The sequence below is a fragment of the Camelus ferus genome, chromosome 3, assembly GCF_009834535.1.
Source record: "Camelus ferus isolate YT-003-E chromosome 3, BCGSAC_Cfer_1.0, whole genome shotgun sequence".
NCBI classification, from domain to species: domain Eukaryota; kingdom Metazoa; phylum Chordata; class Mammalia; order Artiodactyla; family Camelidae; genus Camelus; species Camelus ferus.
In genome coordinates, this window is record NC_045698.1 from 76,239,684 (window position 1) to 76,261,246 (window position 21,563).

The 21,563-nt window shown below is 39.6% G+C and overlaps 1 protein-coding gene across 2 annotated transcripts in view; it reads left to right on the forward strand.

Annotated features, from left to right (window-relative positions):
* The first annotated feature begins 1,289 nt into the window (after window positions 1–1,289).
* Window positions 1,290–21,563, forward strand: part of CAMK4 (calcium/calmodulin dependent protein kinase IV) — a 211,531-nt gene continuing 191,257 nt past the window's right edge. The window contains exons 1-2 of one of the 2 annotated variants that reach the window (XM_032476487.1): window positions 1,290–1,304; window positions 2,061–2,299. In XM_032476487.1, coding sequence (XP_032332378.1) covers window positions 2,139–2,299 — 161 coding nt within the window. In that variant the 5' untranslated portion in view covers window positions 1,290–1,304; window positions 2,061–2,138. Of the gene's footprint in view, window positions 1,305–1,998; window positions 2,300–21,563 lie in introns of those variants that run through there. The other variant, XM_006192562.2, reaches the window with a different exon arrangement.

The window sequence follows — 21,563 nt, forward strand, 5'->3', positions numbered from 1 at the left end:
TGTCAAATGACCCAACTAATGTTGAATTTGAATATCAATTCTACTATCACCTCTGTACCATGAAATGGTATTTCTTAGCTATTGTTCTCTAAAATAGAAGGAGAAAAAAGCTTATGATCTCTTTCAAGGTAATATGCTTGCTTTGGGCTTATGTTATAAAAGAATTGCTCACAACAGACAAGTATCCACATGCAGTGCTGCCACTTAAGGACTTGCCTCAAAGAGGTGTGAATAAAAATGGCCTCGCCACTACTTCACGCCCATCCCTCTGCCAGTCAGTGCAAGGCAAGGGAAACTTATTTAGTAAGAACTAGAATCTAGTTTCAAGAGCTTTATCAGCTTGATTTGCTTATGAATTTGTTTTCTAACATGAAGATTAGTGAATTCATTCTCTGAAAAGTAACAAGCCATGTGAGCATTTTCAGTCTTTTACTATATGATTCAGTATTTAATTGAATTTGTAAGAATCTGCATATACTTGCTATTCTTTAGGCCATTTGTAAACTGAGCATATGCTCATCTTCATAAAATTACCTGTGACGGATAGTTTTTGTATTTATTTTTCACTCCCAATCAACTAAGGGTCACATTCCTATCATTAATTGGTTAGATTTTTGGTGTTTTGTTTTTGTTTTTTGGTAGTTCACCAATATAGCACAAAAGCTATATTGATTAAGAGTAAGAAATTAATCAATAATAGAAGAGACTACTGGACTGTGTTTAGTGGTATAATCAGGAATTGAGACACACTGAGAAGAGTTTAGTGCATGTTTCAGGAAAGTCAGACCAAAAAAAGGACTAAGAGTAACACCTGTGAAGTAAGATTAAATAAAGGGCTTAGAGTTAGCGAGAAATGAGATCTGATATTATGTCTTTATATAATATACAAATATTTATTACAGAACATAATGACTAATTATTGTTCATCTCTGCTGAAATCTAAAAAGAAAAATGTTCAAGGGTAGAAATATAGATGATATAGATTTAACCAGTACTTAGAAGGGTAGCCTGAAGGTTGATGGACAGCCATTAGAATGCTTGTGATGGAACACATCTCTTGGAAAGAGGAAAGAGCTTTAAATGTAGCAATCTACTCTGTCATGAATGATGACAAGTCCCGCCTTAAGGCCGAGGGCCAGACTAGTTGGCTTCCACAGGGCCCTTCGGGGCCACTTCTTTTGCTAGTCTTCAGAAACTGGGAGTCAACTAGACATAGCAAATATCTGCCCTTTCAGGTGCTCCAACAGTCAAAGGAGGCAGTGCCAGCCATCAGCATCTATTCCAACTGAAGACTTCATTCAAAGGTGAGTCAGGTCAGCGTGGATCCAGGCGCTTCCCTTTCCTCCAGCTTTCACTAGCTCCTGGCACAGGATCCCTGGGGGATCTGCGACCATAGGACACCCTTCCCAGCTGTCAGTATAACCTTTGACAGAGGGAGGAACAAGAAATAGCTGGTTAGCTGGTGTTAGGTGGGAGGGGCTCACCAGCGAGACAAGATCAAGGAGAAATGAGTTGCGCCAACAGCCAGGTCTCTTTCTCACCATCCTGCTTGCCACCCAGACCCATGTGCTCCCAGAGCGCGCTGGGCGCCCGCCACTCCCGGGGTGTCCCAATGCGCGTGGTCCCTTCCAGGCTCCTGGCTCCCCGGGGAGGGCCCGTGGGATGATGTCCTGGTCCTTGTGCCTTCTCAAGCTCCTGCATCCGGAGCCGCCCTAGCCGACACCGCCGCAGCCACTGCCAGGGAGGGTGAGGGAAAAAGGGAGGGGGTTGGAAAGCTCGGCGGAGGGAGGAGGGGAGGTGGGAAGGGAAGGAGCGAAGGGGGAGGGAACCTCTCTCTTTTGCAGTGCCTCCGCCTCTTCTCTCTCGGCTGACGGCGACTCGGGTTCTCCCTCCACACCCTTTGCCAGTTCCTTGCCCCCTTCTCCGCCCACTCTCTCTCCGAATTGTGTAGAAAAGGAGCTGCAGCCCAAGCGCGGCTGAGGGCGCCGGGCGGGGGAGGCGGCGGCGGTGGGTGTGTGCGTGTGTGTGAAGGACGCCACCTCTTGCTCCTGCGTTTGCAGGCGGCGGCGGGCGGCGGGGCTGCTTGCTTCGGCAACAGAGGCGACAGCGGCGGCAGCTTCCGGAGTCCCGCCGCGAAGATGCTCAAAGTCACGGTGCCCTCGTGCTCAGCCTCGTCCTGCTCTTCGGTCACCGCCAGTGTGGCCCCGGGGGCCGGGAGCCTCATCCCGGATTACTGGATCGACGGTTCCAACAGGGATGCTTTGAACGATTTCTTCGAGGTGGAGTCGGAGCTGGGACGGTAAGGCGGAGGGCGGTGAGCTGGGGCGCGCGGAAGGCACCCTGGACCTAGTGGAGCCGGGTGCCCTGCGCGCGGGCTCGGGCTTCTGGGGAAGCCCGTGGCGAGCACCGGGGGCTGTCCCTCTCGAAGCGACAGCTCCCTGTCCTTCGGTTTCTACCCGCCTAGTGTCTGGGAGAGAGTTCAGCATCATTCAAGTGAAAGCCGGCTCTCTCCGGGAGCGCCCAGGCCGGTGCAGCTGCGAGCAGCAGTCTGACTCTCCCACTCACCCTCCTCCTCGCCGGCTGCCACTTCCCTTGGATGACAGCTCCCACCGCACGTGGGCCCTGCTTCCCCAATTGGTGTCTTTGCTCACGATTATAGCTTGCCAGAGGGTCTTGTTTGTCTAGTTATTTTTTGGGGTGAGGGGCGGAGGGTGCCTCTCCAAATCATGACAGAATTATTAAATTAGATTCTTCCTTCTTCCCCTCATCAAGCTCTCCAAAGCAAGTGGCACTAGAAATTAAACTTAAACATTAGCTTCCCTGCAGAGTCTGCTCAGGAGTGAAGGGGGAATGAATCATTTAAGAGAGTTGAAGGCAGAATAATGAACTAGTGTGGCTTTAAAGAAGAAGCAACACATGGAGTCCAGGCAGCGGTAATTAGTGAGAAGAGTTCCGCTGCTCTTCTTTCATGCGTTGGAGTGATTTATTTAAATTATGTATGCAGAAAGCCTTCTCCCTGGGGTTACAGGAATATCCCACATCCCTCCTCTGAAGATCCAAACAGGTAGTGGTTTGGCGATGTGAATGATGCCATATGTTCTCATGTTTTTATCCATTGAAAATTATTTTCTTTCCCTTCCTTCTTTCTTCTTTCTTTCCTTTCTTTTACCCCTAGATAAGGAGACTTCTTTTCAACACTCATTTTAGAACCAGGCCCTTTATTATAGGGAATCTAAAGGTGTAATTTTAACTGTTAACAAGTTGAAGCTTCTGTACCTAATTTTTTTTTTTTTGGCAATTTTATTTTCCATTTTCTTTTTGCTGTAAAGAGTTTAGCTAACAGCCATTTTCTATTTTATGGCACTGGAGACTGCAGTGTGGGATTCTGGATGTGGATACTTGTGGGACTCTGTAAGGGCCACCCTTCTCTTCCAGATTTCCACCACTGTTAATGGCAGAAGTGTGTATAAGAAAGGCAAAACTTCTGAATGAAAATTTAGGAGTTGTTATTGTTTTAAAATGTTTCAAAATATTTGAGCATTGAATAACGTATACATAAACATCCTGTTTTGATCAAGTTTTTCTGTGTTTATCTGAAGATCTGCTGTGTATGCATTCCCTAGTCAGCTGAAAATGAAATGTCTCCTACTTTAAGGTTTGAAGCGTACATAATTGTATGATGAGCTGCAGTGCAGCAATGTGAACTTCTCAATAAGGTGATAATCTACCTAAAATTATTTACTTAGTAAGTTTTAGAAACTGCCACTTAGTAGAGGAAGTGCCTGATGGTGCTATAGGGACTGTCCCACCACCAAATCTAACTGCTTTCTGAGTAACATTTACCTTAGATGCCTCTAATTGGCTCAGACTTGTCATCAGCATATATTATCTTTATGATTAAGTGTCACCATCTGGAAGCTCAAGAAATTTCCTTTAATTTAAGGAATGGGAAAGTGGGTAGAAAAAAAATAAATTGCCAGTTGTATACATATACAGGATGGTAGACTTCATAGGAAAAAAACCTAAGGAATTTGAAGTATTATATTTTTTAAAAGCTTTTTGCTTGATTTTACAGTAAATTTGGGGGCATGAATATAAATCAGCTGTATATTGCTAAGACTCTCACTCTGATATCTAGTCGTTTGATTGCCATGAAAAACACAGATTTAAAATATTTTGAGATAAGATTAAAAATATTACTTCTGCTCTCTTTTTCAGTGTTCATGTATATTAGGTAAATTCTCTGTAGATGGCAGTATTGGTGAGGTGCATCCTTAATTACTCCATTGGATTGAGACTTTGAAAAATATTATCACTTAATGATCAAAGTTATTTTTTAACAAAATAAACATAAAGCAACTATGTTACAGATTTAATTACTAAGGATTTATAAAACCAGAGAATGCAACAGAATTATAATTGTAGATTTGACTGAGTGACAAGTCATCTTCTTCCCCACACCAGTCTTGGGCTGAATCTGCCTGCCAGTGATGACTCCAAAGCCAAAACATTTAATTCACCAGTAACACAGTTGTCATTAAGATGTAAGTACAATGCCCCTGGTGTTATGTGGTGCCATTGTGGTTAGTTTCAGGGTGTAGACAGTCCTCTCCAGATTAAGTGTAGATTAAGTAATAGATTAATCTATTACAATTTTCTGTGGTAAACTCGTGGCTCCTGAATTCAAGAAGATTGGACATATGACCCTAGATGTATTTGGGGATTTCAAGGGATGAAATTCCCAAGGCTATAACCACCTGAAGCCTCTGGATGGTGCTGACATTCAGACCAGGGTGGGTATGATAGCTTCCTTTTTTTTAAGGGTAAGAGAGAAGCAGGGACTTAAAGATATGAGAGGGACTACGAATTTCAAGCAAACTAATTTATTTTTCAAAAACCCACATTTGAAAGTACTGCTTTGTTTATCAACTTTGTTTAAAAGTTTACAAAAATCATGATACACCAACAAATTCAGTTCTACTTAAAAAGATGAATTGGCCATGATCCTATTTGGGGCTCCATATCCTAGAGGGTTGTTGGTCCTTTGCCCAGTGATTTGAGAAACTGGCATTTTAAAGGCTGTTCCAAGGGAGAAGGGAGCCTGCTTCTGGTCCAGATTCTGTCCAGTGGTTTGGCACACGGAGGGACAGGATTTGGCCTGGGCTGTTTGTGGTAAGGATTTGGCTCTGTGCATCCAAACCTATGTCCTGTCTTTAGTTATTTCTCACCTTTTGTTTCTGTCCATTGTATGAGACTGAAAGAATGTTTATAACAAAACTAGATGTATTCCCACACATACAAGTTCAGGGAAGCCAAATGAAAGATAATTAGGACAAAAGAATGAGTGTGAAAGTTACAGAATTAAAATATTTTGAGAAAAGTTTAAAAATTCTTACTTCTACTTTCTTTTTCAGATGAAAAACTGATTTTTTTGGAATCATATTTTTTTTAAATTTCCATTCCACTCTTTCAATATACCACCACACCATGTGATTCACAATTTTAAAAAAATCACTCATATGGCAACCCAATTTAAGCAAAATTATATAGGCTCCCTTGCTATGTGTATTCTTGCTCAGGAACCAGGTAGACTTAGATAGTGAGTCATATGTATGTATAAAATGGAAAAAAGTTCCATGAAACAGTGTTTATTCTTATTACCAACAATGTACTCTAATATTTCCTATTCTGTGCTGTTTGGTTTTATTCTAGTTCATTATAAAATATTGGCTGGACCCATTTGATTTCACATCCCACAAGTAGGTTGTGACTCAGTTCGAAAGGTGCTGTTTTAGGCCATAAATCTGTGTATGTCAGATTAAAGTATGAGGCAGAGTCCTTTTGAAAGATGCCCTACAGATGCCCCTGGTAATACTGAGTAGTGTCTCTGCACAGCTCAGTAGAGAAAAGTTCTCCTATCTTTACCTCCAGCATTATAGGGTTTCCCTTTTCAAACATTTTTGGGAAAACTCTAGTATCTCCACGAGACCTCCTGGGTACACTGTACTTTGGACTAGCTGAGTGGAGGAGGAGACTGGACCAGGGGCACTTTCACCGTGGAGAAGAGGAATCCAGAGGCCTGAGCAGGGCTGTATTCTCCTTGGTAACCCGTAACTTTGGCCCTAGGTAATGGCCAGCAAATGCTTCCTGCAAGGAAACAAAGTACATTTTCTAACAGAAACAGAAGGGCTCTACCCAGGGCTCCTGTTGAGAAGGAATTAGATCCTCTGTTTACCTTTTACCCTTCCTTCTGTTTGTTTGAGCCCCTCCTTGAGATGTTCTTAGACAGTGCTTCTCGGGTCTTGGTCTTTCCCTCTCACTGTCCTTTAGGGCTCCCCAGCCTATCGAGTGTATCCCCACTGGCTACGTATCTCCTGCCACACACACTGCACTTGGTATCTTAAGCTTTTTGAGGGATAGTGTGTTTTTTTAATCCTAATAGGAATTTAAAATATACCTGTTCAGTCCCTCTCTTGTTCTCTGTGCACCTAATTTTTTTCTCTGGCAGTTGACTCAGGAGCAAGGTGGGATTGCAAGTGGTGGGGATGCACAGGCTGTTTGCGTGAAAACTAATGACAAGCTCCTGGAAGGCAGGATCTGTGGATCTGGCTGGTTCAGTACAGTATTGTGTGCTCATTGCCTAGCACAGTGCTCAGTATTCAACAATTGATTTCAAAGAGAATGAATGAATGAATGATAACAAGATGGGCCAAGCACAGTTGGACATGTAGTTGGTCTCTGTCAGTCCTGATGTGAAGATCTCCATTCTAGTGACCTAAGAGAAAGGAAAATCTGATGAGTTGTGTATCTTCTGCCTGAAATTTGTGTGACTGTGATCCTAATCTCATTCTGTGTTGGTTTCCTTTGTTCACAGTGGGAGTGTTGATAACTGCCACTTCTGTAGTTTGTAGATGTTGAATATAATGCTACTTTTCTGTTGGTAGAGTGTTTTGTGGCTCTGAAATGAAAGGGGTTCAGTTTCACCTTCACTATTGTTTTACCACAGGCATGTTAGAATTAGGAGTTAAATCAACTTGAACTCAAAGAAAAGAAATGCCTCCAAGCTACGCCAACCACTAAAGTTAACATATAGTAAATGCTGAATTTGGAAATACTTTCATTATAAAGAGCCTTAAAGTCAAGTGAAGACTATGATAGGATCATTACTTTAAGAACACACTATTTTTCCATATTTAAATACTGTTACAAGGGTAAAAATTACTCCTAATTTGGAAAAACAAAAAAAAGACAGGTGCTACCTGTTTCTGAATTGTTCTCAAGAACTTAACTTGAAAAAAAAAAAAAAAAGAGAAAGAGAAAGAAAACACTAACCACAAAATAGCTTCAAAGACCTTTCTTGTAAACACGTTGCCCTCAGTTATATCTGTGTGGATTATGTGTTGGTAGTATTACATTTGAGAGTAAAGTACTGAGTGGTAGCCAAATGAACTGTTTCAACTACTAGTTGTTTCATTTTATGTTAATGATTTTTTGTTGTTGTTAGCTGAAAAAGTAGTTCTCTTCAGACTTCCTTTCAAGAAAGCTAACATAACTAATAAAAATATTAAAAAAATTCAAGGTCGGGTTTATTCTGCAAAATGTAGTATATAATTGAGTCAATGAATTATATAATTCAGGCTGAAGAATAACTACATGAAATCAATAGCAGTTAGAATCAAGGTTTTACTCAAACTAATCTTTACCTTAATTATTTAAAAAATCTATTTGATAATGTAGGATCAGCTGAAAACTTCATAACTCCAGTGGTTTAATTAGGAAGTTAGATCTAAATATTGATGGCATAGTATTAGCATATAAAGAACGGGGACTCTTCAGTGCAATCAATTTTAAAAATTCTAATTGCTAATGGAGGGCAGTGGTTGTGTGGGTGGTGTAAAATAATGAAAGGTTTGGGTGGAAGATCAGTGGCAGAGATCAAATAAGGACAGAGTGCTAGACAGAGGATGATTTATAGTGATGGGCAAAGGGTGGTTACATGTAGAGCTTGCTCTCTCTCTTAAAGCAGTTTCTCAACATTGGCACTGTGGACATTCAAGGCCAGATAATTCTTTGTTGTGGGGGCAGTTCTGTGCATTGTAGGATGTTTAGCTGTGTCCCTGGCCTCCAGCCACTAGATGCCAGTAGTAGCCCTCCCTCAACCACCCCTACCCCCACCAGTTGTGACAACAAGAGTATCTCTAGACTTTATCAAATGTCACCCCCTCTTCCTGTTGAGAACCACTGTCTCAGAAGCATAAATCTAGTCTTTTACATGATTTCCTTTTAGTTTTGTAGGTAGTTAACAACGGGACAGTTGATGGATTAAAGTCATTTGGCTTTATTATTTGCTACCACCAAATATTTCTCTGATTTTTATGTAATACCATTAATTTCTGTCATATATGCATACAGCCTTTGCTATAATTGCTTCATATTTTTAAGTCACCTAATTTTTGTTAACCTAAGTTTACTTACTGAAAATACTTATTTCATTACATTGAAAACCACTATTCATGCCATAAATAGAAGTAAATTGTAAAATAAATTGCAATAAAAAACAAAGCATTTTTATTAAATTGTAGCTAGAAATGCTTGCCTACAGAAGGCTCTAAGCCTGAGAATTATTTTCTCTTTGTTGAAAAGGGAGATTATCAAAGATTAGTAGAGTTAAAACCACAGTAGCACAAATTGAGGTTTTCTTCTTGATGTAATCATAACAATTGAAAAATATCGAAAAGAGAATGGTGGTGTTATTTTTTGATTCTTTGTTATTTAATTTCAAGTCTTTGCACCACCTGAAGGCTTCTCTGTTACGGGTCTGACCTTTTGAATAACTATGAGCTAGGCAATTTACGTTGGTTTTGTGTGTGTGTGAGACAGGGCAAGACGGCTAGAGTATGAATGAATATGATATACCAAACACTATTTGGCCTCCAAATATATATAGTTTACTGATAATAAGGCACAAACAATAAATCTATGTGACATAAATAAATCAATAAATCTAATACCAGATTGAGATAATGAGAATTACAGCAGTCTTTACAACTGGGAAGATTGCAGTGTCTTATAGGAGAGGTGAACCTTGAAATTTGGTAGGATTTTTATGATGGTAGGTGGAACTTTGGTGATGAGCATAATAGGTGGAAAGTACATTCTTAAAAAAGGCAAAAAACTGGCAGAAAAATGGGTATACATTTTATTTTGCAAGCTTTGCAAAGCATGAACATTGTAGTTGCAGATAAGGTTAGGAAGGTTAGTTGGTATCAGAGAAAGCCTGTAAGAAAATGACTGAGTTTGTATCATCTGAAAGCCAAAATTGTAGATAAAGAGAAAGTAACCATAATGAGAGCAAAGGTGGCTATAGAAACAGAAGGAAAAAAGAAACCCTCCCACAGTGTATGACTAGAATAAGAAAGAGGAAGTGTGGGATTGAAGGGATTAAGATCAATTACCTATACTGGGTATAAGGAGCCTGTAGAGGGACAGATAATAACAATTTTAGATTTTGTGGGCCACAGGTCTCTGTGGCAACTTTGCACTCTGATGACTGAGTGAAAATAGCCATAGACAACACAGAAACCAATTCACATGACTGTGTTACAATAAAACTTTATGACAGTGAAATTTGAATTTTGTATAATTTTCACATCACAAAATGTTCTTCCATGTTTGATTTTTAAAAACCATTTTTAAAATGTGAAAACTAAGACTATCAAAACAAATATATGTATGTATATGCATGCCCTGGACATTGTGCTGTACACCAGAAACTGACATATTGTAACTGACTGTACTTCAATTTTAAAAAACAGTAAAAACTATTCTTCAGTTGCAGACTGTGCAAAAACAAGTGAATGCCATATTAGATCCTTGGCCCCTGGTTTGCTGACCCCTGCCCTAGATCAGTCAAGCTAAAATTCTGCTGCTTCTCAGTTACAGGAGAATTTCAGGTTAAGATGATATCAAGACTTTATTTATTCGAAGAACTACGTTGACTCTCCCTCTTGCTTTGAACATGTCAACCCAATATTAGTTTTTCCAGTGAGCACAAGTTTTAAGTGCATTGTCATCCTTTTTCTACACCTATTGAAACTGAATCAGTTGCAGTTCTTACCTATGTAGCACTTTGGCTAGCTTTATTCATTCATGTTTCTGAAAATGGAGTAGTTTTACTTGAAGTGTGTTTAAGTTAAATTTTTATACTCTGATCAGCATTCCTGTTCAAAGACTATTGGAGAGTTATTTGCTTTGTATATAATATTTAATAGGTTTCAAGTTGATCATTCTTCTATTATGTTTGAAGCAACAGTTATGACAAAAATAATATAAACTACTATAAGATTTGCCTCTAACTAGTAAAGTTTAATTCATTTTTCTGTTTACTAATACTTTATCTGTATGTTTAATAATCCTATATGCTGTGCGTATATCTCAGATGCACTAATTAAGGTCCTCTAAATTGAGACTGTTTAAATAAGCATTTTTTGAAAGAAAATTTTTCTTTTTTATTTTGAGTAGTCTTTAGAGCTAAACTAAAGTTATATTTTGACTAAAGCAGAGGCCTCCAAAGTGGGATGTTCATATCCAGGAGGTGAAATATAAGGGAAGTGCCAGAAGAAAATATTAGAGAATCTTTTTTTTTCTAATTTTTGCTTTTTTGTTTTTGAATGTTTTGAAAAGAACATTATATATTAGCATGGTAGCCTATATATTGCATTTATAGGTACATAAGTATACACAATTTGGGAGCATGTGCCCAAAAATATTTTATTGGATGATTACTGGATCAAAGAATGATGGTTCTAAGTGTTTACTATGTAAGCTTCTTTACTTATACTTAAATACTGAGATTTTACTTTATGAAAATCAGTTTAAAGCAAATATATAGACCAAAATGCAAACAAAAAAGAAATCATATCGCAAACTGTGACTTTGTTCAGAAAGGGGAAGTGGGTGCCTTTGTGCACTTGTTATGCATTTTAAACTACCTCTGATGAAAGGTTTTGATAAGAACTTAACTGCCATTGTAACCAAAAAAGTCATATAGCAGAGAAAATAAAAAGAGAAAAGGAATACAGCTTACCTACCCATCAAGCAGAGGGTTAAATGAATTCTGTTTTTCTTTGTTGTTGAACCCAAAATTCATATTATTTGTAAGAACCTCAATTTCAAACTACCTAACTTACTTCATGGTAAATTTTGTCAGCTGCTGGCTTAGGCAGCTGACTGCATTTGCCTGAAGTGTTTGGTGCGCAGGACTTGGGAGAGTCGTGGGCATTAGAGCCAGGATGTTGAGTTTAACCCAGTTAACAAATGCATTGTCATCACTTAATTACTTTTTAAGTCATGCTTCAGGGTGATATAGTTGAAAAATTCACCAGGTACAAAAATATTTTTCAAAAAATAAAAAAGGCTAGACTTTAGACAACCCTCTGATTAGAATGGTCTCCTGAAAAAGTAATGCATATGACTTGCTCTTAACTGTGTTCTCTACTAGATTGTGGCAGCTAGCATTCTTCATTGATTGTACTTTTTGCTTTATGTCATGATTATAGACAGAATTTGACTAATATCACAAGCCAGAACAAAGAAGAGTAGAGAATAGCAAATCTGTGATTATGTTCACACATTTATTGTTACCTATAATGCAGTATTTGAATGATTTCTTCCTACTTGCAGTCCTATGGACTGTTCAGTGGGGACTTTTGCTTGCATTTTACCATTCATTGCACAGAATCTTGCACTTTTTAGCTTGGGTGCCTTACTTCTTGTACTGTCTTGAAGGGACAGTTAGTCAGTACTGTAACTTGATGACAACATTCCATTTGGGACTCTAACAGATGTACAAAATTGTTGTTTAGTTGTGACAAGTCAGTCCAAGTTTTACCTTTAACAGAATGTAAATACACTGCTACCTGTTCATTCAAGTGAATCTTATCTATTTTTTCAAGGATCCCTATTAAGACAACCACTGAGAAAATAAGACTGTGTTATTAGATGTAACCAAATTCAAAATATATAATTTAATAAATCAGCCTGGCCTAGAGTGTTCAGTCATAATAGGCCTCTGAGGATCTCTTGTGTGAGTGGAAACATTAGTGGCTCTTGTGGGACTCTGGGTCCTTCTCCTTTTTGCCTCAATGTGGACACAGAAGCTAATAAAAGTGTTCAATGAGGTAAACCTGTGAGAAGCTCTCCTGAATATAACCTGTATCTAGAAGCTAACTAAGCACATAATAAACCGAGTTTGTCATGTGTATGTGTGCCACATTATTGGAGTGGAAACCTTGGAAAGTTCTCAGAATAATCCACAGCAAATGAAACTGTTCTTTCAGATCTTGACATAACAGGGAAATGACATGTCAGGACTGAGCTGAGGACTCCTGGAGCAGATGAGGTTCTGGCCAAGGCCGGGAGGGGCAGCAGAGTGCCGGCCCCAGCTGGAGCTGGCAGGTGGTGGAGGGGAGTGATCCTCAGGAAGCTGCTGCCAAAGGGGTGGGTTGGTTAAGGCAGCTATCCAGGAAAGCTTCAAGCCTGGGGCAGCAAGTAGGCCATTCTGGACAGTTGAGGGTGGAGATGAAGGACTGCTGATCAAGGCGGGCACTAAGATAAGAGCTGAGCTAGGTAGTGCAGGGTGCAGGCAGGAAAAGAGGCAGAATAAAATTGCTACTTGATAGCTGTATCCCTTTTGGCATAACACTGGACCTCACTCAGCCTCAGTTGTAAAATGAAGATTGGGGTGGTATACCCACCACAAATTTGCTGTGACAATGAAATGATATCACATATGTAAAAACACTTAGCTCCATAGCTGGCATGTAACCTTACTGTTCCTGAGATAGGGCACGAGGTCAGAGGTAGCAGATAATGATTTCAAATTAGGTAGCTACAGGGGAAATACCTTAGTCCAGCTTACCTGGCTCTTTTAGCAGTCTGACCTCAACTTGCCTGCCGTCCTCACTCCCTACCACTTCTCTTAATTACCACCGTGGAGTGTTTACCAGGAACTTGGTGTTGTGGTTTTACTGTTTTTATGTACATTGCTTTTCAGTAATACAACAAGGTGATCATATCACCAGCACCATTTTTCAGATGAGGAGCCTGAGGGTCCTCAAGCAGTTTGTCCAAGCTCACACAGCTGGGGAAGGGCACAGAGCTGGGATTCAAGATCAGTTGTCAGACTACAGTGCCCTTCTCTTACCTGCCTTCCTCAAGGACTCCTCACAATCCTCATATCTTCATGCAGGACAGTTGCATGAAACTGTCCTGGCCTGAAATGCGCTTCCCCTTTTTTTTCTTCCAGGATAGTCACCCTATCCCCAAGACAGTAGGCTTCTCCTGCCTTCCTGCTCTCATAGTATGTCAGACGTTCATTGTCTTACAGGTAAATGTGTTGTGGTCTTCACCACCAGAGCATCTGCTCCTCAGGCAGAGGAACCCCGAATCTTATGTATCTTTCATCCTCACTACTAAGCACATTCTCCAGCTTACTGGCTGCCCCCCTTAAGTGCTTAATAAGTGTTTATGGAATAGCAAGTGAATGAATAAATACTAGAGGAATTAGATGAACAGCTGCAGGAAAACTAACAGTCTTAAATCTCTCTTCAGGATGTTTTCCCTACGCAGACCCTCTGCTAAACCAGCACACTGTGAAATTATTCAATGCCTGTGTCCCTCTTTTAAAATGTAAGCTGCTGTGGGCTGGGCCTCTGTTCCTTTGTTCATTACTGTGTCCCCAAGCCTAGTGCAATGCCTGGTAAATAGTAAGCACTCAGTAAATATTTGTTGAGTAAGTGAGTCAGTTGTACCAGCAGGGCTTCTGCAATTGAAAGTCCTTTGTAATCCAAGGGGCTCTGATCTTTTATCAGGCTATTCTGTCTTAAAGGACCCCTGTCTCTGTATGACGGGGAATAGTGTGACCGTCTGTGATTAGATCATCTACTTCTGAGGTACCTTCTGGCCACAAGCGTCTGCACTGTGTTTTCTTCCAGTTGAATTCTCTGGATGATTACCTTAGTTCTTTACTGTGTGTTCAGGAGACAGAGCAGCTTTTGAAGTAAGTAGGGCTCTAAGCTCCAAAGACTTATTTTAAATGTGTTGGGAAAGTCTTAAATAATTTTTATTCTTATTTTGTGATTTTTAAATGCCTCACCTCTTTTTAGAAACATGTGCTCATTGTTACATTTGCTCATTTTTTACTTCCTTTAGTGATAGTAAAAATTATTAAATGGAACCACTTAAAATTATTTTAATTTAAAAATGACAAAGGAATCATTCTTTTAAAAAAGCTTGACTTATGACCTATTTGTGGTTATGTAATCAATTAGCTGTGTCCTGTAACATAGTCCTGTAACACACACCCTGCCTGACCACAGGAGGAGAAGGAAGAGGTAAGGAGAGGATCATGCAGGAGATGAGATCATGAGTGGTCTGTCCTGGGTCTATCTTTATTTGTGGTTATTATTTTTAAACCATCAATTGAGATGTCTAATTCTTTGATTAAAAAAAAAGGTCCCTCCTTGACATAACTTCCAAGTAGGATCATTAACTTTACGTTCATAATTTTTATGCACTCTCAAAATAATTATTCTAGAAAATTTGTATGTCCCCACCTCTATTTTTGACAACAGAGCGAGGGGAGTATGGTGAAAGAAAGACTGTGCATAGGAAAAAAGAGGGTCAGAGATGGGGCTGAAGGGCCTAAGGAAGGCCACTTCTTCCCCAGGTCTACTTCTTGTTTTGAGTCTCTGTCCCTGCCTCATTTCTCCCTATTCCTCTTGTCCTGTCAGAGCCCAGGTCCATTCCATTTTCCTTGTATCTCCCCTTGTTATGGCCTGGATGTTTGTGTCTGCCCCTCAAATTCTTATGTTGAAGCCCTAACACCCAACGTGATGGTGTTTGGAGATGGGGCCTCTGAGGGAGGTGATTAGGGTTACGTGAGGTCATGAGAGTAGGGCCCTCGTGATGGGATCTGTGCCCTTATAAGAAGAGACACCAGAGAGCATGTTCTCTCTCCCTCTGCCATGTGAGGACACAGCAAGAAGGCAGCAGTCTGAAAGCCAGGAAGAGAGCTCTCACCAGAACTCTACCATGCTAGCCCTCTGGTCTTAAACTCCAGCCTTCAAAACTGTGAGAATTAAATACTTGTTGTTTAAGTCCCCCAGTCTATGATAATTTATTATGGCAGTTGAGCCAACCAAGATGCTTTTATGCCCCTTTTCCCCACTTTGATGTTTTTCTGGCTGGTGATAACCTCAGAATCTGCTTGCTGTATCTCAGAAGCTAACCTAAGTTAATCTAGGCTAATGGGCAGGCAGAGTTTGAGGAAAGTGATGTTCTTTTCCTTTCCCAGATGCCCACCATTGTTGTTCTCCTAAATGTCGGGGGCATAGTCCAGAGACCCACTTCATAGGGAGTATAGCACCACATGTGCTTTATCTGGGATGGCTGAAGCTGCCTTCCAGGCACCAGCACCTTGGTGTCCGCTGTGCATCCATATCCATACCTGTTGGCTTCCTAAGTGCCTGTGCCTGCCAGCTCCCAGCACATTATTTCCTCAGCAGCTGGCACAGGATTTCTTTTGTTGCCAATTAGAAGCTCAGCTATTAAAAAATAAAACTTGGCACATCTTGAGTATCATATGTTTCCATCAGGACTTGGGTCTGCATTCTGGCACAACTCACACGGTCACTTGAACAACCTCTCTCAGGACCCAGAACTCAAGTGTTTCTCTGGGTCTGTGACCACGCTTTCACCTGCTTATTCTTGTGGTGAAATGATGTCAGTATTACCCATACCTAAAGAATGTATATCTCTAACTTGGTACCTAAATAGTAAAATGAAGTTTCATAATATATTTCTTTAGTAGCTGCTATTAAGTCTCTGTCTTAGTCTCTTTTCTAGTGAAAGGATTTCTTTGCAGCACTTAAGAAAACAAATTAAAAACTTAAGGAAGGTATTAATGAGATACATATGAGTAAGAAAAGGGGGGAAAAATAGAGGCCAGATGATTTAGGGTATGTCTTACCTGAGTGTCATTAAGGTAGAGGGTCCTAATTTTGGAGTGTAGAGAAGGTAATTGGATATCACAGTCTTTTGAGATTTCTTCTGATTCCAAGATTCTGGATATCAGTTGGCTGTAGGCTGACTCTGAGATTAAAAAGCAGGGCTCCAGGCCATGTCAAATGAACCAATGACTCTAAAAGTTATTAATAGAAACCCCTGTGGCAGCTGTGGTGGTGTAAAAGTACATTCCAACTCTGGTACCTATTAACTGTCTATTGTTAATGAATTTTTTAAACAGTAATGAGCTGCACTTTTCTCATCTGTAGAATGAAAATACTAGTGCCTTTCTCACAGGATTATTGCAAAGATTTTTAAAAATTATGTATTAAGCTAAAAAGCTGTGTACGTACTGCATGAGACTTTTTATTTAAATAATATGTATATATATATTTTGCTGTTAACTCCAGGCTTTATTTGAATTTCATCAGCTTTTCCATTAATGTCCTCTTTCCCCAGATCTAATCCAGGCAACCACATTGCATTTAGTTGTGATATTTCCCTGCCCTCTCTGATATGTGACAATTTCTCAGTCTTTACTTGTTTTTCATGACCTTGACAGTCTTGAGGAATACTGGACAGATGTCCTGTAGAATGCCCCCTCAAATTTGGGTTTGCCTGTCATTTTTACACATGATTAACTGGGGTTGTGAGTTTTTGGAAAGAATACCACAGAAATGAAAAGCCCTTCTTGTCACATCATGTCTGGGAGACTCAAAACTGCCTGACATCTCTAGTGATTCTAACCTTCATCACTTGGTAGAGGTGGTTTCTGCCAGGTTTCTCCACTGCATAGTTAGTACTTAACCTTTTCTCTACTCTGTCTTGTCTTTGGAACTGGAGTTGCTAAAGCTAAATCTGAGCCCATTCTTGGGAGGGTGATTAAGCTTCCCCTCCTCACTATTTTATATTATTTGTAGTTCTTCTGTAAGGAAGATTTGTGAGATACTGTTTTATCACTAATAAATCCTTAGAGGTATGTAAGATAATTGAATAGCTTAAGTCATTTTCTGAAATTCTTTTAAAAATACACTGCCACCATAATTCATGCAATTGGGAATATACTGGACAGAGAAATTTTGAATCTGGTAGAAGCTGTCCCAGGAATCTTGTGCTTAGACAATGAAATATATTGGAGACGAGGGTTTAAGGGAAAGATATGAAGTCAGAAATTCTTGTTTTGATGGAGATAAATCAGCTCTAGACAATAGCTGGTCTCTGTATGTGTCTTGTAGGTGCATAATTCATAATGGGAATGGCTCTCATTTCAGATGACCTGCTGAACTTTCCATTAGAAGACCATATAGGCATCTTTAATGCAAGCTATTCAAACTGACTCTGTCTTTCTCTCACCCCAACCTATAGCCATTGGAAAACCTCCTCTTCTACTTGTGTACCCCATCTCAGAAAGTATTACCACCACCCACCTTAGCTCCCCACTTGGAATCATGGGAGACATTCTGGATTTCTCCTTCATCCCCACTAATAAGACATGTTCTTTCACTTAATAGATTTATGATCCTGGGAAAGTCACTTATCCTTCCTGAGCCTCAGAAGAGGTATAATAATCTCATACATTTATTATGAGAATTCAGTGAGATCATGCATTATAAAGTCCTTGGCAGCATATATATATTACACACATTCAATAAAGGTCACTAGGTGTGATTTCTCTCTGTTAAATATATTTTAAATCAGGGGTCCTCTGACCACTGGTCCTCTTAGTTCAATTTATTAGGAACTCTTTCCTAGAGTATTGTTCTGGTACCTTAAATATTATCTCTGTTCACCCTATTCACTTCCCACTTTGCTTGGAAAGTGACCTTTCAAAGGCTGTTTGATTATGTCACTCCCCTGCTTAGACTCTTTTATTCCATCCCATCAAGGATGTGGAACCTTTCTACATGGACAGCAGGTCTTTCAGAAAAGCTCGTGTTGCTTTCCTGCCTTATGCCCACCAAGCCTGCATTCTTACCTTGGGTTCCAGCCTGACCAGCTGTTTTTCCTCATGCAGGATCTGTCATGCTGTCTCACTTCATCTCCATTGTCCCCTTCCCAAACAGCACCCCTTCACACCACACACTGCTTGTCTACTATATAAACACCTTTATCTTCTTCAATGGGAGCACAGGAAAGCCTTGTCTAACTCAGAGGAAGTCTATCTTAAACTTTGCCTCTATAGCTCTGGGGCAGTGCTAGCAGTCCCTTCTGCCTCTGCATCTTGATTGGCACACCTCTGAGATTGTTTTGTTCACTGGGCCTCCACAGGCTCTGGCAGAGGGAAGACTTTTGACTGCTCTGCTAGGATAAAGGTTATATTATGACTTCCAGTTAATGTAACTGGAAATTTTGCTAGCCTCTTTTTTTCCCTCTCCTCTCCTCCCCTCCCCTTCTCTGCCCTCCTCTCCTCTTTACTTTTCACCTTTTGAAGCCTTAGGTGAAATTTAGGCAAATATCTGGAAAAGATGCATTGATAATGGTTTCCTCTTATTTTAAAAAAGAGACCAGGCTGGTGGTATTGTCAAGCCTCAAATTGTTTAAAAAAAATAAATACATACATATATATACATACACACACACACACACACACACACACACACACACACACACACACACACACACACACACACACACACACACACACACACACACACACACATAGTGGCTAAAGGCATACATCTACACTATTCTTAAGATTCTGACTTAGATTTTCATGACTGTGGAGCTAAATAGCCTCTTAGAAACCAAGCAAAGGGAAGGCACTCGTCTTTCCCAGCTCTCCAAAGCTAGTTAGTAGTAGAACTGGGCCAGAACCTTGGTCCTCTGTGTGACTCTGTGACACACTTCTTTTCCTCATGAGTGCCATTTGCAGAAACCTGGGCTTAAGCTAGTCCTGGCTCTTCTTCCTAAAGCTTTCCTGAGTTATTTTAGATTATAAAATTTCTTAATGTCCAAGAAGCTGTTACAGGTTATGATTTTTAAATTGGCACAATTTTCTACTTTGTATGTTGTGTTTGCATATTTTTTTTGGCAGAGAAATAGTCTTAAAAATTAAAATGCAGCAAAACTATTAAACAATGGATAATATTTTATACTTCTTTCACATTTTGGATAATGTTCATTCACCTTGTAAGAAAACTTCTGTCTCTAAATATATTGAAATCACACTTAAAGAGTCCTAGCATGCATGTCAGAGTGCCTTCTATTCTTGCTGGTGGGTAATTGGGGGGCTGAGATTCTCATTCTTATAGAACTCATTAAGAAACTAGTGAAATATGTCAAGTGCCCCACCCACTTTAAAAAGGCTACCTGTATTAAAATATAACATAAAATAAATAGCCTTTATTTGTTGTTAGTGACTCTAGGGAGGAAAATAGAATGTTTGAGCAGATGGACTGATTACTATATTACTCCAGTACTTAGCAATTCTTAGGAACTGGAAAAGTTACATAGAGATGTTTTTATGGTTCCTGCACATGTCATGAAACCAAGCCTATTTTCTTATTGTTGGAGGCACTGTTGACTCCAAAAAGTTATTTATAAGAGAAATATGTTGGATAGTTCAGTTAATATACCAGCACCTGATCTGCATTAAGTAAACATTGTCTTTTCTTCCTAACCTCAGTAGTTTTGCTGACTACAGTGATTGGCTGTCAAGTTAGGTTTTAAATTCCTTTAATTGATTCGAAAAAAATTTATTTATTGTTGATAGAAATGGCAGAAATTTTCATTATCTCTAACAAGGAAAATTGCAACAGTGTCTTATTTCTTTTGTTCACATGACTATGTCTAAGCCCTGCTGAAGAATGTACACACTAATAATAGTACCCTATCTCTTCTTCCTTTCTTAGTCTGCCTTCTCTGACCTAAGTCAGCACTGCCATTTTTTAATGTCTCTCAAGCAACTTTTACTTTGGCCCCTTCAATCTGGATTTTTATCCTCATAATTCCATTAAGAAGTAATAAGTGAGTTCCACTTGACTGCTACCTCCCAAATTGATTCTCTGATCTCACTTTTTAAACCTCTTAGCTGTCAATCTGTTGATAAATATTCCCTTAACCTTTTTTAAAGCGATAAAATGACTTTGCTCTGTGTGCCATGAAGTGCTGAGCAATCATGGACAAAGTTTACTGATGTGAATAAAACTTACTGTAAGATTCTGTTGGATGTGTATGTCATAATCGTGGGGACAATGTTAGCAGTCCTAGGAGTAAATGGTTCTCACAAGTAACTGTAATTTGTATAACCTGTGTTCAGCCAAACCATATTTTTAGTTTTATTCTTCTACATCTATTTATAACAAGCATCGATGTTAACAGTTTTTCCTGCCACTATGTAGAGCAGAAATTCCAAACTTTAATCCGTAGGACTATGCCTATGTTTTAGGACTCGATGAAACTCCTAAAATTGAAAGTGAAATATTATGGGTGTAATCATTTTTCTGAGGAAAGTGAGCATAGCTTTCATTACATTTTCAAAGATGTTTAAGGAGCCCTGGTGTTGGCAGTTCATCCAGACACACATGTTCTTCTCTGCTTACAACAGTTGGGTAGCATGTAGCTTGTATTGACATAATTGTTTAGCCAACTCCTTTATCCTTCTTCCACTGCCTTGCCCAGTCCATTTATCCTCAAACAGAGCTCTTTCTATTCTTATATACTCAATTTTTACCTCTTCTATGTTCCCTTTAATTAATTAGGATAGTGTTATGTGCAAGTGCAATTCAACAAGTATACATTGAAGTGCCAAAAGAAACCCAGCTCAGATTGTCGTACACAAAGGAATGGATTAATTGGATTAATTAATGGATTAACTTCAAATAACTGAAATCCAGAGGTTTTTCAAGTTTTATATATGGTTTGACTTGGAACACAGATTTATTTCTCTGTATTTCTTTCAACGTTGCCCTCCTAGGTATGTCGGCTTGTCTTCATGCCAGTTTTCCTCATGGTAGCAAGATGCAGCAGTTTAAGTCCTGATGTTGACAACCAGTCATTATCATCCCAGGACAGTAGAGTTCTTCACTGCCTTCTACCATTTAATAAAGCAGAGCTGATCAGCATGACCAGGGGGGTGTCTGTGCACTAATTGACTTACGGATGTGTTACCACCATACTTGAACAAGTCAAAGAGACTAAGGGGAAGAGATTACAGTTTTTGGTAACGTCAATCAGGATCTACTTTTATGACTTGGGCAATTCCAACTTGGGTGTGGGTGCTGGTAAGAAAGATGCTGAGCAGGAACTAGCAATATTTATTGTGTCCCTTAAATTAGGTGAAGTTCAAGCAAATAGCTCCTGGTATCTGATTACAGTTATGCTGTGGGAGGTAGGATTTTACTGCTGTAGAAGATGGGAATTTACTGTGTTCCCTAAAGAAAGCCATGTGAAACATTAGTTCCTTGGGATGTTTTATCAGTAAGAGTTCTATTAGAGAAACAGAACTAGTAATTAATATACACATGCCCACACATGTGCATTTATTTACTTTACGTATT